This window comes from Puma concolor, chromosome C1 (genome assembly GCF_028749965.1).
Source record: "Puma concolor isolate L17-30 chromosome C1, mPumCon1.1.hap2, whole genome shotgun sequence".
NCBI lineage: Eukaryota > Metazoa > Chordata > Mammalia > Carnivora > Felidae > Puma > Puma concolor.
In genome coordinates this window covers 163,984,809-164,010,279 of record NC_141674.1, presented here as the reverse complement: position 1 = coordinate 164,010,279, position 25,471 = coordinate 163,984,809, and the positions used below count along the sequence as shown (strand labels likewise).

General features: G+C 42.4%; 1 protein-coding gene across 5 annotated transcripts in view; it reads left to right on the top strand.

Annotated features, from left to right (window-relative positions):
* Positions 1 to 25,471, top strand: part of WIPF1 (WAS/WASL interacting protein family member 1) — a 134,237-nt gene that overhangs the window by 95,508 nt on the left and 13,258 nt on the right. For all 5 annotated transcript variants that reach the window (XR_015255326.1, XM_086718931.1, XM_086718932.1 and 2 more), the window contains 6 exons: positions 2,387 to 2,475; positions 6,448 to 6,577; positions 12,261 to 12,419; positions 15,511 to 16,284; positions 21,086 to 21,298; positions 22,010 to 22,123. Coding sequence is in view for 4 of the 5 variants with exons in the window: in XM_086718931.1 (XP_086575057.1) it covers positions 2,425 to 2,475; positions 6,448 to 6,577; positions 12,261 to 12,419; positions 15,511 to 16,284; positions 21,086 to 21,298; positions 22,010 to 22,123 (1,441 nt within the window). In the remaining variant the exon portion in view is untranslated. The remainder of the gene's footprint in view (positions 1 to 2,386; positions 2,476 to 6,447; positions 6,578 to 12,260; positions 12,420 to 15,510; positions 16,285 to 21,085; positions 21,299 to 22,009; positions 22,124 to 25,471) is intronic.

Below are 25,471 nucleotides of genomic sequence, written 5' to 3'. Positions count from 1 at the left end.
CTGTCTTCATTCCCGCCATCCAGCGCCTCTGATACGTCCAGCCATGTCCTTTTAGCTCTTACATTCCCTTTGTGCTCACAGAAAGCAAGCCATCTAGCGATACTTGAAGAGAAAGTATTTGTTTCAGGTGTAAGTTTTACACACTAACCTTTAGTGCCTGAACGGAATTAATTTTTTTAATTCTACGTAAATCGTTTTCTTCACTTAACAAACATTGAGAACAAGAGCATCTGGGTGGCCTTGTCAGCTAAACACCTTACTCTTGATCTCGGCTCAGGGCACCATCTCACAGCTTGTGAGTTCGAGCCCCACGTCGGGTTCTGTGCTGACAGTGTGGAGCCTGCCTAGGATTCTCTCCTCTCTCTTTGCTCCTCCCATGCTTGTGCTCTCTCTCAAAATAAGTAAATAAACATTTTAAAAAAGGGAGAGACATCGAGAACAAAAGAAAGAGAATTCTGGTGTTTGAAATTCAGGACACATGTTCCATGTAGTTCAGGTGGTGAGTGTCCCAGGCTGCCCACTGGTTTAAGGCTCAGATTCTGCAACAGGCATCTATTTTAGTGCACATGGATCACCTCGGCATCTTGCTAAAATGCCGAAAAAAATTCAGTGGTGGGGAGAGGGACTGAGATTTGACATTTCCAACAGCGCAGGGTGATGATGCCCTTGCTGCTGACTAGGACCGCACTTGAGTAGCAAGGACTGGGTGGGAGAAGACGGGATTACTTAGGGGCGAGAAAGTGGGTGAGGCCGGCCCCGTGCTTGGGATCTGGGGCTTTGGATGAGACTCCAGAATGGGACTCCAAGGGGGGTGGGTTTGTGGCTAGGGAGCTCCTGGGAAACTTCCTTGCCCCGTGGTTTCTTCAGCTCCTGATGCTTGCCGGGCTTCCCCCTTCCCACTGCCACTGGCTGGGTTTTCCCCGCACTCTCCCACACCATCACAGACTCTGGCTTTCCTCTTGTTCCCAGAGCTGTCACACTGTGCACAAAGCTTTTCTAGTGAGGTGTATTTCTAGTAAACAGCCTGGGAGTCAGAGTTTGGGACCTGGTCTCTTTTTTCCCCCTCTTTTTAAAAACTTAGATCCTGTAAGGAAATGCCAGGTAGCACAAAGATAGGAATCCAGCCCCCTTGCCCATCTTCCCTGCCTGCTTTACTTTATCCCTGTCCTCTTTCTTGGAAGACTGTAAGACCTTTGCAGGCAAAACCAGAAAAAGATTGGTCTTTGCATTTCCACAGTGTGTGCCCAGACCCAGGTGAATGCCAGGCATCTGCAAGAAGACACGCAGTGAGCAGGAGCAGGAGAGCAAGATAGGATGTCGTCATGGAAATGAGTGGGGATGAGGAGACGCTTGAACATCAGATTTGCTAGGATTCATTTCTAGCAGTTTTAAGACCACCTTCCAGCTCACTCAGGCCCCAGGCCCAGATCCCTCCAGGTGTCATTCCCCCGACCTGTTCTGGCAGGTGGAAGAATCAAGAAGTGTGAGGGGCCAGTTTTGCTTCCATTGTCTTTGTCCATCTTGGCTCAGAAACCTCCTCTGTTAGGATCCTTCCAGAAGGGTAACATCTTAGCAATGTTGTAAAGGTAATTCCCATCCCTTATAAAACTTGGCCTATGTGAATAGCTGTCACTTTGGTGGTGGGAAGGAGGGAAGGAAGATTAGGACAGAGTGTTACTAAAAAGTCTAGGGGCCTGGGTGGCTCAGTCGGTTGAGCTTCTGACTCTTGATTTCAGCTCAGGTCATGATCCCAGTGTCCTGGGATCAAGTCCCCTGTCAAGCTCTGCACTGAGTATGCAGCTTGCTTAAAATTCTCTCTCTCTCTCTCTCTCTCTCGGGCACCTGGGTGGCTCAGTCGGTTGAACAGATGACTATAGCTCAGGTCATGATCTCACGGTTTGTGAGTTTGAGCCCTGCATTGGGCTCAGTGCTGTCAGCAAAGAACCCTCTTCGAATCCTCTGTCCCCTTCTCTCTGCCAACCCCCCCCCCCCGTGCTGTCTCTCTCAAAACTAAATAAAACATCTAAAAAAATTCTTGGGGTGCTTGGGTGGCTCTGTCGATGAAGTGTCTGACTTTGGCTCAGGTCATGATCTCACGGTCCGTGAATTCAAGCCCTGCCTCGGGTGGGCTCTGTGCTGACAGCCCAGAGCCTGGAGCCTGCTTCGGATTCTGTGTCTCCCTCTCTCTCTGCCCCTCCCCCACTCACAATCTGTCTCTTTCTCAAAAATGAATAAACATAAAAAAAAAATTTTTTTGTTTTAATTCTCTCTCCTTCTGCCCCTCTCTCCTGCTTGCTGTCTCTCTAAAATAAAAAAATAATAATAAAAGTAAATAAAAAGTCTAATACGTGACCATATTTTGTTCCTGTTTGTTTTGTTTTTACAGATTCATCGGCAAGGCTGTTGAAAGTGTAACTGTCCGAGATGCCCGTCCCTCCCCCTCCGGCGCCCCCGCCCCCACCGACGTTTGCTCTGGTGAGTAGCTCCTCACCATCCATCACTGGTGCGCAGAGCAGGCCAGATGAAGGCAAGCCTGCCATGCATGTATTTGTTTTCAGTGTATTCGCATTCTGGGTAAGTGCTGTGCGGCAGGTTTTCCCAGTGCAGGGTGAGCCAGACCCTGAGATCCCAAAAGGTTGGTTGTTAAAGGTCCCAGGCAATGCCAAGTACACGTGTGGGATGTGCATTCACTGGGTTTCCTTCCCACACACCAGCCCGAGACGTGTTCACAGGGGTTCTGCCGGGTGTGCGCTGTTTCCATTCAAATGGACTCGACTTCTAGCCTTTAACTTCTGGATAGGACAGTCCAGAAACCCAGGTCTCTGTATGAAATGCATCCGTTAAAGCTTCCTGCAGACTCACTCTTCTCTTTTTCTCTGCCTTTTCCCCTTTATTCCCACCTGTATTTTTAGCAGATATCATCCACCACCCCCTATCCCCGCTTCCCCCATACTCATATCCTGCTTTAAAACTGTCCTTGCATTTAAATGTCCACTTTCCAATGGAATATCTTCACTGGGCTCCTCCTCATCTCTTGATAGACCTGTCCTCAGAAATTAGTGCACCCTCTTACAGGAAACCGGTAGCCCTCCACGTGGTGATACAGAAAGGTTCACAGACACACCCCATCGCCCCATTAACTCCCTCAGCTTGTGAGGCTTCCTCCCCACTAAGGAGCCTCACAGCGATGGGCCCTTCATTTCTCATTTGAGGAAACTGAGGCTCGGGGAGGAAAAGTCTCCTGCTCAGGCTTCCACAGGACACATTTGCAGAGTCCATCTGAAGCTGGAACCTAGTTGGAAGAACAATTAGTTGGCTTGTTGCTACTCAGTGTGGTCCTCTGACTGCTGGTTAGGGGCCCCAAGGAGATAGTTATAGAAATTGAGAGTAAGCATGAAGATACACAGCAATTTGACAATAGTATTGTGTCTGTTGTGTGTCTCTTGTTTTAACTAATTCATGTTTCTACAAATTAATTGTTACAAAAGTTTCAGTCCAAGATGCATTGGGAAAAAAAAAATTTTTTTTAACTGGTCCCTCACTCAGAGAAGTTTGAAAAGTTCTGATCTGGCTAACATAGCAGGCTTGTTTATCTGTATTTCCCCAAAAGAGTGGTTTTATACCACTAGCTGGGTAAGTACGTGGATTTTTTTTTTTATTTTAATGCTCATGTAATGATTTTAATGCATGTTCTAAAAATTATAACTAGCACATCAAACTGAGGGTTTAATAGTGAGTTAATTTAAAAGAAAATATTCACCTGAAAAATAGTATAATAGTATAGTGGACTGACTTAATGAAAAATACTAAATAAATAATACAGGTAGCTGAGAAGATACACAAGTTATACAAGTTGTACCAGAGTGACTGAAATGTATCCTATTAACTCATTTCCATCCATTATTCTGTGACTGAAAGCAAGATCCTAAAGAAATCGGATATAGAGATGAGCAAAGGGAAAGGGGGGTTAGTGGCCATCCTAGGGCACTGTCTAGTGGGACAGTTCAGTTAAGCGTTCTTGACTGCAGAAGTAGCACCCAAGGAGGTTGGGCACCAAGATAAATTCGGAGGCATAACAGGAGGCCGGTGAAAATTGCTGACCCCAAGGTGGTAAGAGAGCCAGTGCTTAACCTCTCTGGGCCTCAGATTGTTTTTTGTTGGTTTTTTTTTCATCCTTAAAATGAAGACAGGGAATTTTAAAAGTTCTTTCTAAGGGGAACCTGGATGGCTCAGTTGGTTAATAAGTGTCCGACTTCAGCTCAGGTCATGATCATGCAGTTTGTGGGTTCGAGCTCCACATCAGGCTCTGTGCTGACAGCTCAAAGCCTGGAGCCTGCTTCAGATTCTGTGTCTCCCTCTGTCTCTCTGTCCCTCCCCTGCTCATGTTCTCTATCTAAAACAAATAAACATTTAAAAAAATGTTTTTAATAAAGAAATAAATAAAAGTTCTTTCCAAGATGTGTTGTTGAGTTGAAAAAAAGTTTCAGAGGAATGGAAGGTGACTCCATTAGCAAAAGTGAACTGTACACATAAAAAGCACATCTGGAAAGGAGCGCTGAGAAGCTGCTGTTAACAGCCTTGCTTCAGGGGTGTGTTGAAGGCAGGTGGGGAAGGGACACTTTGTTATTTTTTTAACTGAGATATATAACTGGCGAGGAATGTTGTGTACGTTTAAGTCATACAAGGGGTTGATTTGCTACAGTTATGTATTGCGGTGTAATTGCAACCTTAGCTTTAGCTGGCCTCTCTTTCACATCACATAATTATCATTCCTTTTTTTCAGGTGAAAACATTTAAGACCTAGTCTCTTAGCAACTTTGAAGCTTATAATACAGTATTGTTAACTGTAATCACTGTGCTGTACAGTAGATCTCCAGGATGTGTTCATCTTGTAGTTTGATTTTGTGCCTTTTAACAGCATCTCCCCAATTTGGGCAAAGGGGCATTTGTTGATCCCACATTTACCCTTCTGCCAAGTTACAGGGAAGGCTGTGGGGTCAGACAGCCAGGGTTTGAATCCTACCTCCTCCCCCTCTGACTAGCTGGGTGACTGGGGCAAATGATTCCACCTCCCTGTGCCTCTATTTCCTTGTCCGTAAAATGGAAATAATGACTCACAGGGTTGATGAGGACCAAATGAATTAATACACATAAAAGTTCTAAAAGCAGTGCCTGGCCCGGGGGAAAAACTATATAAATGATAACTGCTGTTATTATGAGCAAATAATACTCTGTAATTATTTCAAGACCCTTCCAGCTTAACACAGAGATTCCATGTAGCCTGCTTCCGGGTTTTCCTTAGCTTTCCCTCTGCCTCCGACTCTGATACTAAATCGCTGGGTGAGGGTTCCAGCTAAAATGCCCCAGCTTTACCTCTTGTGCCCCTCGCTGGCTCCTCTGGAGTGAGATCCTTCAAGAAGGGCCGGGGCCAACCTAGAAGGTCTCTCAGGTCTGCTGGAAGGACCTTTGGGTTTGGGGAAGCCAAGTGTCCCTGGGGCCAGGCCAGACCAAGCCAGTTTCTACATGTGGCAGACACAGGCACATGCCTACTTCCGAGTCCTGTGTGCTGGGCTTCTCGTGTCCCCACTCCATAAAATAACCCTGAGAAAGTGAGATCTCAATTTCACAGCGAGAATCTTTCCTAAGAATTCTGGAAAAGGGAGAAAATACCTAAACATTTTAAACCACCACCTTTGTCCACCATGCAATCTCTGTGAGCCAAGCTTTCAAAGGGATTGGACATTAGAAACACCTCCAGCAAGGGACTTCTGGGAACTTTTTGGGATTATGGGCATGTTCTATATCTTCATTGTGGTGATGGTTACATGACTGTGTATTGTTGTCAAACTGGTGGAACTCTACACTAAAAGAGTGATTTTACTACATGTAAAATACACCTCAGGTCTGGCTTAAATTAAAAAGAAAAAAAAAGTCTTCGGCAATGTAGAGAGAGGGAATTATTTTCTAAAACTTTGGTGGATTTAAAGAACAAAGAGCTGACCCTCTGTGCTAGAGACCATTTGCCCCTTGCATCAGGTTAGCTCTAAAAGATGTGAAGGAGAAGCTGATCTTCAGGGCACGTTCTGGAGGGTGAAGCCTCGTAGTATCCAGCAGAATCCTCTTAGACTTAAAATTCCCTTCTCGTCTCTTCGCATCCATCCCTGGCTCCGTTGGTTACGGCCAGACTGTGGTCTGAATTTTTAGAGACTTTTATCAGGGACTGACTCTTCCTGCATTAAAAATGAGTGTAATTTATTGCTGCATCTGTTCCCAAATGTCTGGGTCTTAAAAAGAATGACATCGGATCTAAAACTTGTGGAGAATTTACAGCCTATTGCCAAGAACCTCAATAACAAGCTTCCAATACTCTAGCTGTCCCCACCGAGTGTTGTGGTACATGATTTTTAATTCAAGAGATGAATACAAGTGTGCGTGCTCTCCTTTTAGGCCAATACAGAAAAGCCTACCTTGAATAAGTCCGAACAGGCTGGGAGAAATGCCCTTCTGTCTGACATCAGCAAAGGGAAGAAACTGAAGAAGACTGTCACCAATGACAGAAGTGCACCGATATTGGACAGTAAGTGAAAAAAGCTGTTTTCCATGGAGATACATGATTTATGGCCTAACCATCAACCCAACCCTACCCTTCCAGAAAGATTTTTTTTTTTTTTTTTTTTTTTTTTTTTGGTTAACAACAGCTGCAAAGCTAGCAAAATAAGGGACTTGTATCACTCAGTGTAGCCACAGCTCCGGCTTGGGTTCCCTCTAATGCTGCAGGAAGCCAGTATAATAACTCTTTGTCCAAGGCACACACAGCAGCGATTCTCTGAATTATTCACAACACTTTCTGGAAGTTAACCCGTTACTGTTTGCACCACAGATCAAAAGGCAGCGTGCAATATGGAAAGAGCCCTAGAATCAGAGGACATAGGTTTGAGTTCTGGCACATCCTTCCCTTACCATCTCCAAGCCTTACTGTCTTCAGTTGTAAAGTGGAGATAATATGTGTTCTGCGGTCTGGAATGTGTCATTCAAGTGTAAGATGCGATTTTCAGGAGCTGGGAGAGAGAGAGGAAATGAGATCACAACTTTGCTTATCTATCCATCATAAGTCTGAGATACTTTCTAGAACAAAGCAGGGTATGTATAAACAAACAGGGCTCCTGTTAACATTTACAACAGAATGAAAATGTACCCATGACTAGAATCCACTGGTAGTTAATAACCAGGCCTCGAGATTGTCTCCTCATGTTCCTAGACCTCTCCACTGCCAGCTAGATGTCCCCAAAATACATCCTACACACACATCCCGTTTGGACTCCATAGGAAATAGACTGACTTTCCAAAATCACCAGAGGGAGCCTTGTAGACACTGGAAAGTGATACAGGATTTTAGCCAAGTAGAGGATTAGAAGTGTTTAGGAGGAAGTTCTAGGAAAAGCGCCTAATGGGTAGAGAAGAAAGAAGGCAAGAACATGGGTGTGGAGAAAATGGAAAAGAGGAAGGCCAAGACAAGGCTTTTACATGTTGCTCTGTTACCAGGCTCTGTGTCACAGAGGAGAGAACACCAATCTCCAAAAGCCACTATGGGGTATTTTACCCTTGACTTGACACAGTTACCTCTTAGTCAAAATGCCCACAAAACTGATATGGTATTTTATAACCCCTTAGTCCTCTTGATTGGTACCATGAGATTCTCCTTGAGGGGAGCCCGGCACCACTCATCTCTGGGAAGCCTTGGTCCAAAGCTGTGTGAGTCATGGTGCCTGTTTGTGGGGCCAGAGGAGCTCCACAAACTGCCAACCTCTGGGACAGAGTTCAGTTGTTCTCTCCACTCTGGGAAGGGGCCTAGGGCTCGAGAGAGGTAGATGTGAATTCCCCACTGATGTTGAAGAAGACTGCACAGTTTAGTGCCTATTCCTGAATCCACTATTGGAAACTAATTGTGTTCTTCAAGGTCCTCTTCTCCTCCCATTAAATGAAAATAAATATTAGTTCTTCTCCTTTCCAGCTGCTCAATGATGTTTATGAATGCACTTTGCTAGGTGGACACATGATGCAACCCAATGCATGCCCTTGTTGTCCATGCACTTAATGGTCTCCTATATTGTTCCACAGGCTCTTTGCAAGTGGAAAAATCCATCTATAGTTTTTTATTTGTTTCCAACAGAAATTTCCCTGGGTCCTATGTCAAAATGTGGACCATGGTTGTATATAACTCTTTTTTTTTTAAGTTTACTTATTTTTATTTTGAGAGAGAGAGAGCATGCATGCATGAAGCAAGGGAGGGGCAGAGAGAGAGGGAGAGAGAATCCCAAGCAGTCTCCACGCTGTCAGTACAGAGTCCGATGTGGGGCTCAATCTCACGAACCATGAAATCATGATCTGAGCTGAAATCAAGAGCTGGACACTTAACTGACTGAGCCACCCAAGTGCCCCATACATCCTATAACTTAATTCAGCCTTATTCTGCAGTGTGATTACTAATGAAGTAACCTGGAGCCAATTAGTTATTCTCAACTACTTCAGCTTCTCTATCTGGAAGGTGCACAAATGTTTCTGGTTAAGAAGACTGATGTATGATGTCTGATAGTGATCATCAGTGTCTTTGAGTGCCATGTAAAGCCATCCTATGTAAATACAATATTCTAAAATGTATTATTAATTAATGAATAATATTTAAATGATGTTATTATTGGTAATAATTAAAATTAATTAAAATGTGTACTTTTATATGGAAGCAATTTTGCATACACTTCTAGAAATTATTATTGTAATTTTGTTTGTTAGGTGAAGTAATCAGTTCACTATCAGACTATTTCTTCTATCAGCAGAGCTCCCATAGGTAGCCCAGAAAGCTCTACATCTAGAAAATATACAGAACTACACAGACTTATGATCAATCTAATCAAGAAAAAAGGAAAACACAAATGAATAAAGTTTAGGACTCAGAATGTAGATTAGTAAGAGATTCAAGCAGGTTTTCTAAAATTAAGGATGCTATGATGAATTTATATGCTAAAACATGTTAAAATCTTAAAGAAATTAAAATTTACCAAAATTCACTCATGAAGCTTCATTGAGCAAGAGAAAAGTTGAAAACTTTATCAGGCTACTTTCTCTCTCAAAAGGTTTAGAGCCAGACAGTTTTATGAGTAAATTCTTCCAGATTTTAAGAAACAGCTCATTCAAGTGCTATACAAATTATTCCCAAACATAGAAAGAGATGGAGAGCTATCTGATAGACTTAATGAGACTAGCATGATCCTAACCTCAGACTTGACCAAGGCAACACAAACACAAAAAGAAAGCTATGTATCAGTGTCCCAGGGGACATGTGCAATGTTTGGAGGCATTTTTAGTTGTCACAACTTGGTGAATGAGGGGTACCTACTGACATCTAGTGGGTAGAGGCTATGGATGCTGTAAACATTCTATAGAGAACAACACAGCCACCCACCACAAAGAATTATCTGAGGGGTTCCTGGGTGGCTCAGTTGGTTAAGTGTCCAACTCTTGATTTTGTCTTAAGTCAAGCCCTACATCAGGCTCTGTACTGACATCAGAGAGCCTGCTTGGGATTCTCTCTCCCTCTCTCTCTGCCCCTTCTCTGCTCTCTCAAAATAAACAAACATTTAAAAAAAATTATCTGACCTAAAGTGTCAGGGGTTTCAAGGTTAAGAAACCCTATTATAGACTTATGATCATAGATGGGAAGATACTAATTAAAACCAAAAACATCTAATTCAATAGTATATTAAAAGAATAATTCACCGAGACCAGGGTTTATCTAATTTTTAACATTAGAAAGTCTACTAAGCCATCATATCAAATCCATATCAGATCATGAATAGGCATTTGATAAAATTCCATGCCATAAGAAAGTCGTTTTTTGTTTTTGTTTTTAAGTTTATTTATTTGAGGGGTAGGGACAGGGCAGAAAGAGAATCCCAAGCAGGCTCTGTGCTGTCAGCGTGGAGCCCGACACGGGGCTCGAACCGATGAATTGTGAGATCATGACCTGAGCCACCCAGGCACCCCCAAGAAAGTCTTAAAAACCTAAAATAGAGAATCCTTGCTGACTGTGAATACTTAGAAGGGAAAAAAAACCTATTTCAAACCAATAGTTAGTTGAAACATTAAAGGTGTGCTCATTAAAATCAAACTGTGGTTGTCTTTAGTTTAACAGTATTAATAAGTTATATTGCATAGAAGTCCAGTCATCAGAGTTATTACTTAGATAAACTAGAACTAAGATAAGGTACACCGCTATTAGAAAAGAGGAGGCAAAACCTTTATTATTTGCAGACCATATGTCTAAACTACTAAAAAATCCAATAAATGTTTTGTAAATTTTAATTTAGAAAATATAGCAAAATGGTTTCTTAGATGTCAAATGAAATTTTCTGATGCCAGTGATAACCAATTACAAAAGGGGAAACAATTTCAACAAACAAAAATGTATCAAAGGAACCCTAACAAGAAGATATGTGACCCATATCATGAAAATTATATATCTTCACTGAGTAAACCAGAATCCATGGGAGAATCTACCATATTTCCAGATGGTCTAAACATCATACAAGTATCAATTCTCCCCTACTAATTTGTAGATTTCATATACTACTCTAGATAGTTTTCCAGGGATAGAACTTTCAACAATGTTTAACCTCATAAATACAGACATACATACATAAGTATTTTGTCATGAGATCCTTTTTTAAAGAGAGTATAATCATGGCTCTCATACAGATATAAAAAGAACATAAGTCAGGGGCACCTGGGTGGCTCAGTCAGTTAAGTGGCTGACTTAGGCTCAGGTCATAATCTCAGGGTCTGTGAGTTCGAGCCCGGCATCAGGCTCTTTGCTGACAGCTTGGAGCCTGGAACCTGCCTCAGACTCTGTGTCTCCCTCTCTCTCAGCGCCCCTCCCCTACTCACATTCTCTCTCTCAAAAAAAAAATAATAAATAGACATTAAAAAAATTTTTTAAAGAACATAAGTCAGATATTTCATTTAACTCATTAATTAATGAGGGAAGCAGTATAATGTTACCAGTTCAAAGGAGAATTCAAAGTACCACACTCATTAGGCAGATCAGAGAAGAAGTTTACAAATAGGTGCAAAATCCATCAGTAATCAATTTCATGCCACTGGATACAACTAATTTACATTTCTATGGACAATTATTATCAGTTTTCTACAATTTAAAGAGTTGTAAACTAGCTCAAAGACCTGGAAAATAACCCAAAAGCCTTGACAGGATACTTAGTAATCTTTTTCTTTTTCTTTGTTGTTGTTGCTGTTGTTTGTTTGCCCATTTCAGAATCTTCCACAGTTTTAGGGACATAAATGTAAAATAAAACAAAATCTTTGTACCATCTTAAATTGCAGGGATTGTTTTTTTTTTTTTTAATGTTTAAGCCTCCTGTTGGGCTTTATGATATTAAAAATTTGAAATCAACCCACAAGGCCATCAAATAAGTAGATGGTCAAATAAACTACAATATATTCATGTTCTAAAACGCAATGCAGTCCCTTAAACTCATGTTTTCAAAGATAACTTAATGACACGGGAAATGCTAACAAAAAAGTGTTAAGTGAAAAGAGTGGGCTAAAAGCTTTTTAGTGAATCTGGTCCTAATTTTAAGAAAAAAATCCATAAAATAGAAGAGTACTAACAGGAAAGAATACGTCCTAACAAGCGCACTAGTAAGTAGCTAACAAGAAATATACTTAACTTTTTAATTTCTTAACAAGTACTTAGAAATAAGTACTAACAAGAAAAAATACAAAATAACCTCCATTTCCAGGGAGTAAAATTATGAGATATTTTATTTTCTTCTCTCTATTTTTACAGTTTCCTTTCTTCTCACCTCTCATTGTATCTCCCCCCTCCCCCTTTGGACTTTCTTTGAAGATTCTTTTATTTACCAAATCTTAAGATACAGATGTTAACTCTATAGCAGCTCGCCAAGGTGGGGTGTGGGGGTAAGTCATCAGCTATTACTGATTCTCCGGCCCGGGGACCCTGTGACTGCCCTGGAGTGAACAGAAACCCCACCCTTTTCTGACCAGGGGTAGGGTGAGTCCTTAAAATCCTGCATTTTAATGAAATCCCAGTAGGCCCCCACAGGCCCAGTTTGAGCTGGCTCCCAGTTTGGTCCTCATTGTTTATTGTTTACTTGGACTCAGGCTGTGAAGGACTCCAGTGATGTTTTCGTACATGGTGAAGAGACTGTGTTTTCTTCCTTCCGCAGAGCCCAAAGGCGCTGGTGCTGGTGGCAGTGGTGGCTTTGGTGGTGGCGGTGGCGGTGGCGGTGGCGGTGGCAGTTTCGGAGGGGGTGGACCGCCTGGTTTGGGAGGACTGTTCCAGGCTGGGATGCCGAAGCTGAGATCCACAGCCAACAGGGAGAGTGGTAAGGACAGTTTCTTTCTCACTTAGTAACAAGATGAGGCAGAGTTTGGTGGTTGGAAGGCTTGGCAGCCCTTCTCAGGCACTGTGCCCTTTCAAACATTTTAGGTGGCTTGAAATGTTAACACTGTTTTATAAAAAAGACTCTATGTAGCATCTTTTTTTTTTTTTTAAATCAAAATCAGACAGCACCATTGAGCTGTCAAGTATTTGCCCAGTGTCCTTGGGGTAACTTGTACTTTTTTGTACTTTTCTAAAGGGTGAGCTAGAGTGGGAAGAAAAAGAAGGAGCAAATGGAACTTGCCGTCCCTGGAAAGTCTGCCTGGTGACCTGGCAAATTCACCTTTCTTTGTGAGGTAGCCTGACCCAGCTGTCTAGTATAGTAAATACTTGTGGGCCACTTTTCAAACACACTATGGAGCATGTTCTATGCAATATAATTACATATTGCACTAAATCTGAAAAGGTGTTTTGCATGACAGACATCTGGCATTTGAGGGCCAGTGATTCTAAATATTCTCTGCAGGGACACAGGGAAATGAGTCCTATAGGACTGTCTTTGAACCTGACGGCAGAGAGAAAAATTGAAAAATCTGGTCATGACCAAATAAAAAACCCTGCAAAGTGCACGAGGCTTGATACATTTTACCATAAAACTTTCTGTATTAATGTTTATTATGCTGGAAGACTTTTCTTTCTAATTCTGTGATCGTTTAATGTCTGCTGGGAAAGTATGAAATTCTCATAATCATATGAAGATAAAGCCACTGAATCCTCAGGGTTATCTGACTAGTTAGCAGTTGAATGGTCAAAGTCAAAAAAGAGGCTTGATAACATGAGAAATTCTATCTTGCCAGACCTGCATTTACCTTTAAATTTACTTATTTAAAATCCACTTCAAAAAGGAGGCAGCTGACAAATGCAGCAGACATTCAGTACTTTAGCAATAGGTGAAGAAATTAAGGCAAAAGATAACTACAAATAAAATAAGAAAATGAAGGGGTGCCTGGGTGGCTCCGTCGGTTAAGTGTCTGACTTCGGCCCTGGTCATGGTCTCACTGTTCATGAGTTCAAGCCCCACACTGGGCTATCTGTTGTCAGCACAGAGCCCACTTTGGATCCTCTGCCTGCCCCCATCCTCTCTGCCCCTTCCCTGCTCAAGTGCTTTCTCTCTCTCTCTCTCTCAAAAATAATAAATAAAATTTAATAATAAAATGAAGATGGAATTTAAGTTCGTGCGCAAAATGGTATACCAGATGTATACATCATCATAGTATACCATCCACATAAGGAATACTAGCTGTGTGATGTATACATGGCTAATAACTGCAGCTTTAATCTGAACTTGGAATTCCAACAGAATTTATCACAAGCTGGTGACACAGAATTATAGCACACAGTCAAGGGAAATACACCTTTTTTCTAGTACCAAAGTTGAAATTAAAAATTCTGTCTAGAGTTCATGTTACTCCACTGTATAAATCCATCCAAATGTTTCTTACTGTGCCTTAGATAAAACCTGAACTCCTCTGGTTTTCAAAGTTCCTTATGACCTGACCCCTGCTGGCCACTCAGGGTCCATATGCTAGGTTCTCCATGTTCACTGTGCCGCAGGCACATAGGCCTCAGTTTTTTACCTTGAAGCTCATTCCCGCCCCAGGGCCTTTGCACCTGCTGGTCCTCTGCCTAAAGCACCTCTTCCTCACCTTTCTATGACTGACCTCAGCTCAAATGTGACATTGTCTGAAAAGCCATCCCCACTCAGCCACCCCATCTATCCTGGCCTTTCCATCTCATCAACCTATTTTAGTTTCTTTTCAATACTTACAACTATCTGAAAATATTTTTATGTTTGCTGGCTTATTATGTATCTTCCCCCACAAGAATGTAAACCACAGGACAGCAGGATCTTTTCTATTTTGTTTACTCCTCTTTCAGCATGTAGAATAATGGCTGATATACAGCAGGTCCTCAATAAATATTTAGTACCTTAATAAGCTTATGGGTGAGATGGTGGAAGTTTTTAGACTAACCATTTTTTGAGAATTACCTTGGGTTCCAAGAAATTCTGGGGTGGGGGGCGCCTGGGTGGCTTGGTCGGTTAAGCGTCCGACTTCGGCTCAGGTCATGATCTCACGGTCCGTGAGTTCGAGCCCTGCGTCGGGTTCTGTGCTGACAGCTCAGAGCCTGGAGCCTGTTTCGGATTCTGTGTCTCCCTCTCTCTCTGCCCCTCCCCTGTTCATGCTCTGTCTCTCTCTGTCTCAAAAATAAATAAACGTTTAAAAAAAAAAAAAGAAATTCTGGGGTGGTAGTTTGAATTTTTTCCATAACTTTGGCTCCTTTTGTTGAACCGAAGAAGTTTAATATTAATGATATAATAGAGTTGTTCTGACCTGCCACTGCTGAAATGGAAGTTGACTCAGTAAGGAAAAACACTTGTGTAGTTTCCTCCTCCTTTGCAGATCAAGACCAACCCCTGGTGTTGTCTTTCAATTAAACTTTGACAGTTTCTTTTTCTTGTGTTAGTTCTTTATTTCCGTTCTGATTCTTCCATTACATTTTTACACTTTCTCTTGGGAATTTTGTTCAAAGGGACTAGGTAAGCCCACCCATATGGAGATTTATACATTGGGAAAACTGATTTTTCACCCAACATGGCTAAGTTATTTTTTCAAAGCGGAGAGGTGCAGGCACAGGAGGACAGGGGTGGGGACGGAGAGAAAGAAAATCATTAGCAGAAATCCCATGTACCTGCAGCGTCTTCTCATAATGAATAGGGCTATCTCTCCGGAACCCTTCCCAACTTTCTCCTGGTTCTTGTACACACATAATGCCAAGAGAGCTGTCCCAAATCCTTTTGAAAGCTGCCAGGTTGTAGAACCTGGAAGTAGCAGGTACACAGGGACCTGGGATCTGTCTTTCTGACTCCAGGAAGGACCACACAGAATCTGATTTATATAAATGATAGTTACCTGTACTTTATGGCATCTAGGAAAGGACTTCCAGTAGCTGAGAATACACTCTAGTTCTCTGATTTTCTTTAAGGGGAGGTGTCCTAATTTCCTAACTGGATTTTTTTTTTTCCTGTTCTTTAGATTCTGGAGGAAGCCGACTCCCAGTTTTGCCACCGGGAGGAAGATCCACATCTGCCAAACCTTTCTCACCCCCAAGTGGCCCAGGGAGATTTCCTGTGCCTTCCCCAGGCCACAGAAGTGGTCCCCCAGAGCCTCAGAGGAACCGAATGCCTCCCCCAAGGCCCGACGTGGGCGCAAAGCCTGAAAGCATTCCCCCTCCAGTACCTAATACACCAAGACCCATTCAATCAAGTCTGCACAACCGAGGGTCCCCACCAGTGCCTGGGGCCCCCAGGCAGCCCAGCCCTGGGCCAACTCCTCCCCCTTTCCCTGGAAACCGAGGTGCTGCTTTTGGAGGAGGCTCCATACGCCAGACACCCTCAGGCTCCTCCTCACCCTTCTCCAACAGGCCTCCCCTGCCCCCTACCCCCAGCAGGGCCTTGGATGACAAACCCCCTCCTCCGCCTCCTCCAGTGGGCAACAGGCCCTCCGTCCATAGGGAGGCAGTCCCACCCCCTCCCCCTCAGAACAGCAAGCCCCCAGTGCCTTCTACCCCGAGGCCTTCCCCCTCCTCACAGGCCCCACCGCCACCGCCGCCACCAAGCAGACCAGGCCCTCCTCCCCTGCCTCCGGGTTCCAGTGGCAGTGATGAAACCCCAAGACTCCCACAGCGGAATCTGTCCCTTACTTCTTCGTCTGCACCCCCCTTACCTTCACCAGGACGTTCGGGCCCTCTTCCTCCCCCGCCCAATGAGAGACCCCCTCCTCCAGTGAGGGACCCACCAGGCAGATCAGGTAAGGCAACACCTGGGGTGAGTTGTCTTCCTACAGCCCAGCCTGCCCCCATGTCACTAATCCTCATATAAGTGAGTGGAGTCCAACAGAAGCTTAAGTGAACTCTCTGGCCAGCCACTCGGATCTTTTAAGTGACGCTTATCACGTTCGATTTCATCCTGACCTCATGTAAACCTCGGAGGAAGGCAGGGAGGGGGAGCTGCTACTTCTGTCTGCATTTTAGAGATGAGGAGACTGAGTAACTTACAAAGTCAAATGATCACAAGCTAGTTAATTGGAAGAGACCAGAACCTTCACCTTCTGTTCTGAAATATGCTCATGGCTCTGCTACCCTGCCTTTCCTAAAGTGAATTTCAGCTGTCTTAATTGGGCAAATAAATTCCCACCTCCTGCAAGAGGGACCCATTATTCCAACAAGAAGGGCAGTTATTTAAGAGCTAATGACCTTTTCCTGTACTGCTCTCTTCATCGGTCAAACTTTGAGGCCTCCTCCCTGCTCATTAAAGACAAACATTAGAGTCCATTTTGCTGTTTGTTAACATCTCTGGCACATTAATCCCTTGGAGAATCAGATAAAGGTATAGGCCTTTGTTCATAGAAATGCTCATAAGCGTAAACTCACAATCTGCCAGCTGTTTCGTGGATTGAAAGCCCTTCTGAAGCTCATCTGTGCCCACCCCCCACTGCCCTGCCCAGAGCTGAGACAGCTTGATCTAAGGGAAGAACTTTGAGACACTATGAAATGAAATGAAATGAAATAAAATGAAATGAAATGAAATGAGGATTCCCTAGAGCTTGTACTCTCTCCTAATTATAATAGGTGCTTTATATTACACAGTGGCTATTGATGGATTCAGGAGAACCATCTACATTTTAAATTTAACCTTATTATATATACAGGATGCCTGGAAATGGGGCATTTTTTTGTTGTTCTAATTTTTTTTAATGTTTACTTATTTTTGAGAGAGACAGAGTGAGTTGGGGAGGGGCAGAGAGAGAGGGAGACATGGAATCCAAAGCAGGATCCAGGCTTCGGGGCACAGAGCTCGGGCATATGTTTCTTTAGGAGAAGCTAACCTTTTGCCCTGTGACCTCAAAAACCTAATAAACACTCTTTAAACCAGTAGTCCGTGAACATGACCACGTTCTAGAATCACCTGGGCAGCTTTAAAACATGGATGCCTGGGTCCCTTCCCCACGGTTTCTGGTTTCATTGGTCTGGGTTACAGACAGATCATCAAGATATCTGGAGGCTCCCCAGTGACTCTAATGTTCTGCGAAGTCTGAGAACCACTACTTGAAACCACTCTGCCACAGAGAGTAGGCTACAAATCTGAAAAGCTACTAGTAGTCCCTTCAGTCCGATCCCTGCACATCATGGCATCTCATTAAGTATTCTTCAAAGAACAAACGAGAACAGATAGTCCAATGAATGAAATGCAATGTTTTCTTCTTATCTAACCACTACGGGTTTTCCCCCAAGGTGATTGAAGAGCTGGTTGCATGACTCTACCAAATAGACAAATCAACAGATTCATTCTTCCCCTAAATAGGATAGGCTGTGACATATAGCTGTAACATTTATTATTTCTTTCTTTTTTTTTAGTGTTCATTTATTTCTGAGAGAGAGAGAGCATGAGCAGGGGAGGGGCAGAGAGGGAGGAAGACAGAGCATCCCAAGTATGTTCCACACAGTCAACACAGAACCCGAGGCGGGGCTCAAACTCACCAATGTGAGTCATGACCTGAGCCGAAATTGAGAGTTGGATGTTTAACTGACTGAGCCACTCAGGCGCCCCTATTTATTATTTCTTTTGATTACCTAAATCACGTCTGTTTATTATGGAAAATACAGAAAAATATAAAGACAACAAAAATGATCTGTATTCCTTCACTACCACCACCCAGAAATAATCATTCATAACATTTTTTATTATCTTTTCAATCTTTTTATTTTTTTTTAACTTTTTTTTTTAACGTTTATTTTTTGAGAGACAGAGTGTGAACAGAGGAGGGGCAGGGAGAGAGGGTGTCACAGAATCTGAAGCAGGCTCCAGGCTCTGAGCTGTCAGCACAGAGCCCGATGTGGGGCTTAAACTCATGAACCACGAGATCATCACCTGAGTCAAAGTTGGATGCTTAACCAACTCAGCCACCCAGGTGCCCCTTTTCATTCTTTTTAAAATGTATGGTTTATGGGGGTGCCCATCTGGCTCAGTCAGTAGAGCATGCGACTCCTGAACTTGGGGTTCTGAATTCAAGCCCCATGTTGGGCATAGAGCTAACTAAAACAAAAAAGGAAGAAAGAAAAATAAATAAAATGTGTGTGTATATTTATATATATGCATATATATGTTTACAAAATCAGTATCACACTATGCATACTATTTGATAGTTTGTTTTTTATTTAACAATCTCATTAACATTTTCTGATAGGATTAACTATTCTTCTACAGCCTAACTTCTAATGGCTGCATAATAATGGCCTACAAATGTACCTTAATTTATTTAATCATATGGACCATCTCTAGATTTTTGCTGTTGCAGACAATGCAAGGAATACATTCTTGTATCTAAATATTTTTGCACATTTCTATGTGTTTCCTTGGGATTAAATCCTTGAAATGCAATATTTTGGTCAGGTATTCAGGAAAAATTATAGATTTCATAGGTTTTGCCAAATTGAAAATTCTTACCAACTTACATTCCTACAAGGATCCTATGAGAGGTCATCAAGGGCCATCTGTATTTTGAGGGGTGGGTTGGCTTGGTGTGGGCTTTAGAATTTGACACATTTGGAGCCAAATCCAGACTCTTGCAGTCATTAGCCTCCTGACTTGAGCTTTTTAACCTTCCAACATCAGAGGCCTCATCTGCTGTCCCTACACTTCTCAGGGTCGTAAGAGTTAAATGAGACAAGTATGTATCGTGGTTATCTTAATCCCTAGCACGCAGTACCATTCAATGATGGCTTATTATTATTATTTTATTATTAGAAATTGAAATCTGTTTTTTGTTATGCATGCCGAGGGTTAGAGCAGGGGGCCTAGAAGGTTGGAGAGTTAGGAACATGAACATTTACATTAAAAAAAAGAGAGAGAAAGATACCAGGTTGATCAAGTTAATAGCACCAGGCCCCATAATATTGGAAATCTAGTTTGCATATAGTGACAGTTATGTAGCGATAGTACCAGTGAAGTTCACCCACAGCATGTGAGACACTTGCCCCCCAATAAATCATCTCCTCCTGACTGGGACTCCAGCAATTGCAAACAGATGGGGCAATAAATAAACCCTGCTGGGAAAAGCACTGAAGACTCCTTGAGAGGCCAGCCAGGGCTGGGCACGCCTCTCACCCCCATCAGGGGTTTGGGCCAAGACTTCGGGCAGGGATACCTGCAATGGGTGGGTTGTTCGGTTTGGTTTCTGATCAGTTGGTTTCTGATTCTGTAGTTAATAAGAGATATTTACATTTATAGAGCTATAACATGTATTTACATAAAATGCCAGCATCTTGCGAGCAAAGCATGCTGCTGAAGACCAGGAATAATTACTAAGGCCATTTTGATTTGCATCAGAATGCTCAAGTTCTTTTTTTTTTTTTTTTCTCATTTACTCATAACCCAAATAGCCTCTGAATTTGGAAGATGGGACAAGCAAGAGAGGTTTCTTTTGTATTATCCAAAAGAAGAATTTTGTTTTATTTTTAGGAAATTAAAATTTTCTGATTCTACCATACCACTGAATTTTTTTAAATGGTTTCAAATACTTAAAGAGTACTTTTTATTTGATTTTTTGGCTACTTATTCCTGGCAAGAGTGCTGTGAGATGACTGTCAGGTGCTCTTAGGTATATAGTAATTAAGTTCCATGTAGTAACCAGCTTGCTCAGGGTCAGGGCTCTACGCCAGCATGTGTAGCCATGCACAGGGACTAGCTGTTTGTTGCTCCCTGTTAGTCTGCCACCCCAAAGAGGAAGAACCAAGAAGGAACTCCTGCCATTCTCAGGATGATTGGTATTTGGCTTCCTGATGCCACTTGTCTGGAAACAGATTGTATGCATCATGGAAACATGCGTGTGTAATTAGCAATACCAGTGTGCATTTAAAGAATCTAGTCCCTCTAAAGACCTAAAATAACTTCATAACTATCTTATTCTTTTTGTAATTCTTTAAAAAATTTTTTTTTTAAATGTTTTTATTTATTTTTGAGACAGAGAGAGACAGAGCATGAGCAGGGGAGGGGCAGAGAGAGAGAGGGAGACACAGAATCCGAAGCAGGCTCCAGGCTCTGAGCTGTCAGCACAGAGCTTGACGTGGGGCTCGAACTCACAGACTGTGAGATCATGACCTTAGCTGAAGTCGGGCGCTTAACTGACTGAGCCACCCAGGCACCCCAGTAATTCTTTTTTAAATGGCGTTTATTTCATAATTGTCACAGAAACTAGTTCAGTAGCTATTTAAAAGGATTATAAAGTGTTTTTTAAAGTATACAGCTGTCAGTATACATGGACTAATTATCACCTGTTCTCAACCTAACTGTATCAGTACTGTCTCAAAACCAAAACAGCCATTTAACTATCAATATGCACTCTTTATACACAAACATGTGTATGTAAGTTCAGTTCTGTTTATATGTGCTTACTCATTGCTTGACGAAACTCTCTTAGAAAGTCTCCACCATTTCCAATTATAGGGCATGTATCCAGCAGGTGTTCAATAATTGCACATTGATGGTGACATAGTGTTAGTAATGTAGGATGTAAGGTATTGCGCTAAATGTTGTCCTTTTTTTTGTTCCAGGCCCTCTCCCACCACCCCCTCCAATAAGCAGAAATGGCAGCACATCTCGGGCCCTGCCTGCCACCCCCCAGTTGCCGTCCAGGAGTGGAGTAGATAGTGCCAGGAGTGGACCTAGGCCTCCTCTTCCTCCCGACAGGCCTGGTGCTGGGGCACCTCCCCCTCCTCCACCATCAACATCAATTAGAAATGGCTTCCAAGACTCTTCAGGTGAAGGTAAGGTGGGGTCCCAACTCCTTGGAAACATTTTCAGGCTATGGGACAACTGAATGGTAAATTTGTGTTTGTTGTTTGTGTGCTTGCGTTAACATTTCTTGTTTCTGTGAACCTCATTCTTATCACACTGCACTGCTCTGATCTAAGTAACCATTAGAGACCACTATAATTTGAAATTAAAAGTAGTAATCCTCCCTCCTCCACTTTTCAAAAAGGCAGTTCATTTTTCTCTCTTGTTGTTAAAGTCTCATTTTGGTTAACTTTCTAGAAGATCCCAGGACTCATTCTGAAAAAAAAATTTTTTTTGTAGTTTACCTTATTACCTACCTTATCTACCTTTCTCAACAGTTGGCTGTAGTCAAGAGGCACCATGGTTTACAGTTCATAAACCAGTTTCCCCTGCCTTTGTTATGAGAGGGCCCCAGTTACTTCTTTGCCCACTGGTGGGAAGAAAGGTATCTCCGACTTTAGCCCCTAGCTCCTGAGAGGGACTGGCTGGGTCCTAATCACTCTAATTAAAGTCACTTGCATTATTTATCTGTCTTTGCTTTGATTTGCTTTGTATTCCATTGACGTGCTAATCAGTGACTTGTAGCATTTTGAGCTTTAAACTTCTAGGCATACAACTAGAAGTGATCTCTGCGGTTCTCTCATTACATAAATCTTTATAGCAGATTGTTACTGAAGATACTGTTCGTTTCTCTCTCTCAGATGAGTGGGAAAGCAGATTCTACTTCCATCCGATTTCTGATTTGCCACCTCCAGAGCCATATGTACCAACGGCCAAAAGTTATCCCAGTAAACTGGCAAGAAATGAAACCCGGAGTGAGTATTTCTGCAAGGACTTTTGGTGGCTTCATATTGGAATAGCCTGGGTTATATACAACTCAGGGTTGTATAGGAAATCCAGGCCTCTTGCCCAGTGTGGGGCAGAGAGCCCCATATGGAGCTGTCTACATTCTGGTAAACTCCCCTTCCACAAGCAATAGGGAAAAATGGAGATATCCAGAATGCATATGAGTAATGATCATTTTAATGTGTCATTACAAGCTCAAAATAACTGGTTTGCTAATAGGTTAAATTTTATTGCTTTGCTTGTTTGGACAGCCTTCCCAATTTCGATTTTCCTAAGATAGCACAAATAGAGGCATCTTCTATTACTACCAGTTTTGAGACTAGCCAAATGTCTTAATAATTATAACAAAAACTCACTGTAACTGCTTTGATATTTTCAATATATTAGGATTAGGAGCACCTGGCAGGCTTAGTCAGTAGAGCATGTGACTCTCTTGATCTCAGGGTCTTGACTTCAAGCCCCATGTTGGGTATAGAGATTACTTAAAAAAATAATAAGGGGATGGGGCACCTGGGTGGCTAAGTCTGTTAAGCATCTGACTCTTGATTTTGGCTTGGGTCATGATCTTGCAGTTTGTGGGTCCAAGCCCCTCATCAGGTTCTGTGCTGACAGTGTACGGAGCCTGCTTGGGATTCTGTGTTTCTCTCTCTCTCTCTCTCTCTCTCTAAATATAAATAAGCTTTAAAAAATTAAAAAATAAATAAATGAAAATATTAAGAGGCACCTGACTGGCTCAGTCAGTGGAGCATGCTCTTGATCTCGGGGTTGTGAGCTCGAGCCCCACCTTGGGTGTAGAGATTACTAAAAAAATAAAATCTTAAAAATATTAAAGTAAAATAAAATAAATATATTATGATTTTAGCTTCTAGAACATTACATGAAAATTTTAAATACACCCATAATCTTTCTACATAATCTTCATAAAATCTCCACATAACATTTATTTTCATTTTACCAGGTCCTCTGCTCATTTTTATCCATATAACTCAAATTGATTTGTAGTTATAATTATAGAGTGCAGTTTTTTGGTGGGATTCACATGATTTTGCTTAGTAAAACACTTGCCCATTCCATCAAGTCAGCATACAGTAATTTAGTTTACCATTATTGGACATTTAGATTGTTTCTGGGTTTTACTAAAATATGTAATGCCACCATGAAGAAGTGAATCTCCTTTCTCCTGTTGAAACAAAAAGGTGAACAAGAAGAAATAGTGAAACTGAAATTTCAACACAATAAGTGGTTAGAACTCAGAAAGAATTAGCATGAAATATACAGATTCAGTGCTGAGGCTCAGACGTGTGACAGTCTTAGATTTAGAACCAAACTCCCAAACCAGAAATGTATGGAGAAAAAGTGAGCATTTTCAGATAAATGCCAAAGCGTCCCTAGCCTTGTCCTCATTCCTTAGATGGAGCTCCTCACACATACGCGGTGCCTGTTGACCCTTTAACACACAGTTTTTTTTTTTTTTAAGTTTATTTATTTTGAGAGAGAGCGCATGCACACACGTGCATGTGCCAGGGAGGGGCAGAGAGAAAGAGAGGGAGAGAGAGAGAACCCTAAGCAGGCTCCATGCAGTCAGCACGGAGCCCCACTTGAGGATCGAGCTCACAAACCATGAGATCGTGAGCTGAGCCGAAATCAAGAGCCAGAGGCTCAACCAACTGAGCCACCCGGTGCCCCAACACACAGTTCTTAAATAATTTTTGGTTGGTTGTTTCCCAGCCACTGAGCAGATTCATAGCTGAAGTCAAGGCTGGTTAAAAGCAAAATCAGTGGCTTCAGGGAGACGTGATAGGTGGGAGTCCCAGGTCCTGAGAGGGACTGGCTGTGTGACAGGGGCACAGAGTTGTACTTTGTATCATAGCACAGGACAATACAGGAGTTTCTGCGGGGTTGTGAAGAATAGGTCAAACTGTGCTCTGTGCCTCTGCTGAAGAATTCAAAGAATTAGAAAATATTTTATTTTATTTTTAATGTTATTTATTTATTTATTTTGAGAGGCAGAGAAAGTGAGAGCAGGGGAGGGACAGAGAGAGAGGTAGAGAGAATCCCAAGTGGGCCCTGTGCTGTCTGTGCTGTCAGTGTGGGGCTCGATCTCACAGACCGTGAGATCATGACCTGAGTCATAAGTCAGACGCTCAACCGACTGAGCCACCCAGGCACACTAGAAAATATTTTTTAAAAATTTCCATGAACAAATGCCAGAAGTAAACAGAATACTGCTGCTTGGAAGGGAAAGTGTAATTACTAGAAAAACTCATTTATGTGGAATACTCTATTCCTAGAAGATAACTAATAAAAAAGGTGTAAGTGTAATACATTTATACAAGAGTGGAAAATAAGCCTTTGTGTGGGACAGGTATCTTTGTTCTGTGTGTGTGTGTGGCGTGAAGAGGGGCTTCTCTCTGATAAGAAAACAGCTTGTTTCACTTCATTTGGGGGGCACTAAGAAATGAATTCACTTTAAGGAGCTGTTCACGTAGACTCTAAATATTTTTCCTGGTTTCGTGTAAGCATTCTTAATCTACTTGAAGTGCTCTTTGTGTATTTAAGTCAGTAACAGAATCAACCCCCTTCCCCTAGGTTTTTAATTTAATAGCTGAACACATTCCCTTCCCTACCCTTCTGTCTTTAAGACTGAACACAGCCTGAGGACTGGAACTGTCCTGCTTATGATTGCATCTTCCTCAAGTGGCACAGAACCTGAAATATAGTAGGCATTTCAGAATGTTTCTTAAATTGAATTAACGTCCACTGCCCCCAAAAATGTTTTTGTAGATTTGCTTTAAATATTCCAGCATTCTGGGTGTTGAATGGATTATCTCTGGATCATTTAACTAAAATACTACCGAGTGGTTTTATTCTGCTCCTATAGCTGCAGTGGCCTCCAGGTAGGGCACCAGCCTGGAGGGCACCCAGGTGGCCCTGAGCTGTGCCACCTAATTGCAGCTTTGCATAAGGCCAGCCCTCATTTTTCTAACCACCTATGGTATGTCAGCTGATGGTCAGGGCTCCATGATAGATGACTGGTTTCCATCTAGATGAGTCTTTGCTTGGGTATGGGCCCAAGAAAAAATGTGGTCGGGACGGCAGAAGGAAGAGGCAAGGTAATGGGGTGCCAGTGTCTTCTTCTAACTCCTCCCCTTGCTCAGAGATTTGGTTCTATCTCAGAAATCCCTGCTGATATGCCTCCTGAAGAATCTGTCAGTGCCAGCCCACCTTGAAGTCTCTCCAGAGCGGTGGCCACAGCAGCCTTCCTCAACTGGCATGTGCCCCTGCTACGTCTGCTCATAGCATCAGAGCACCTGGCT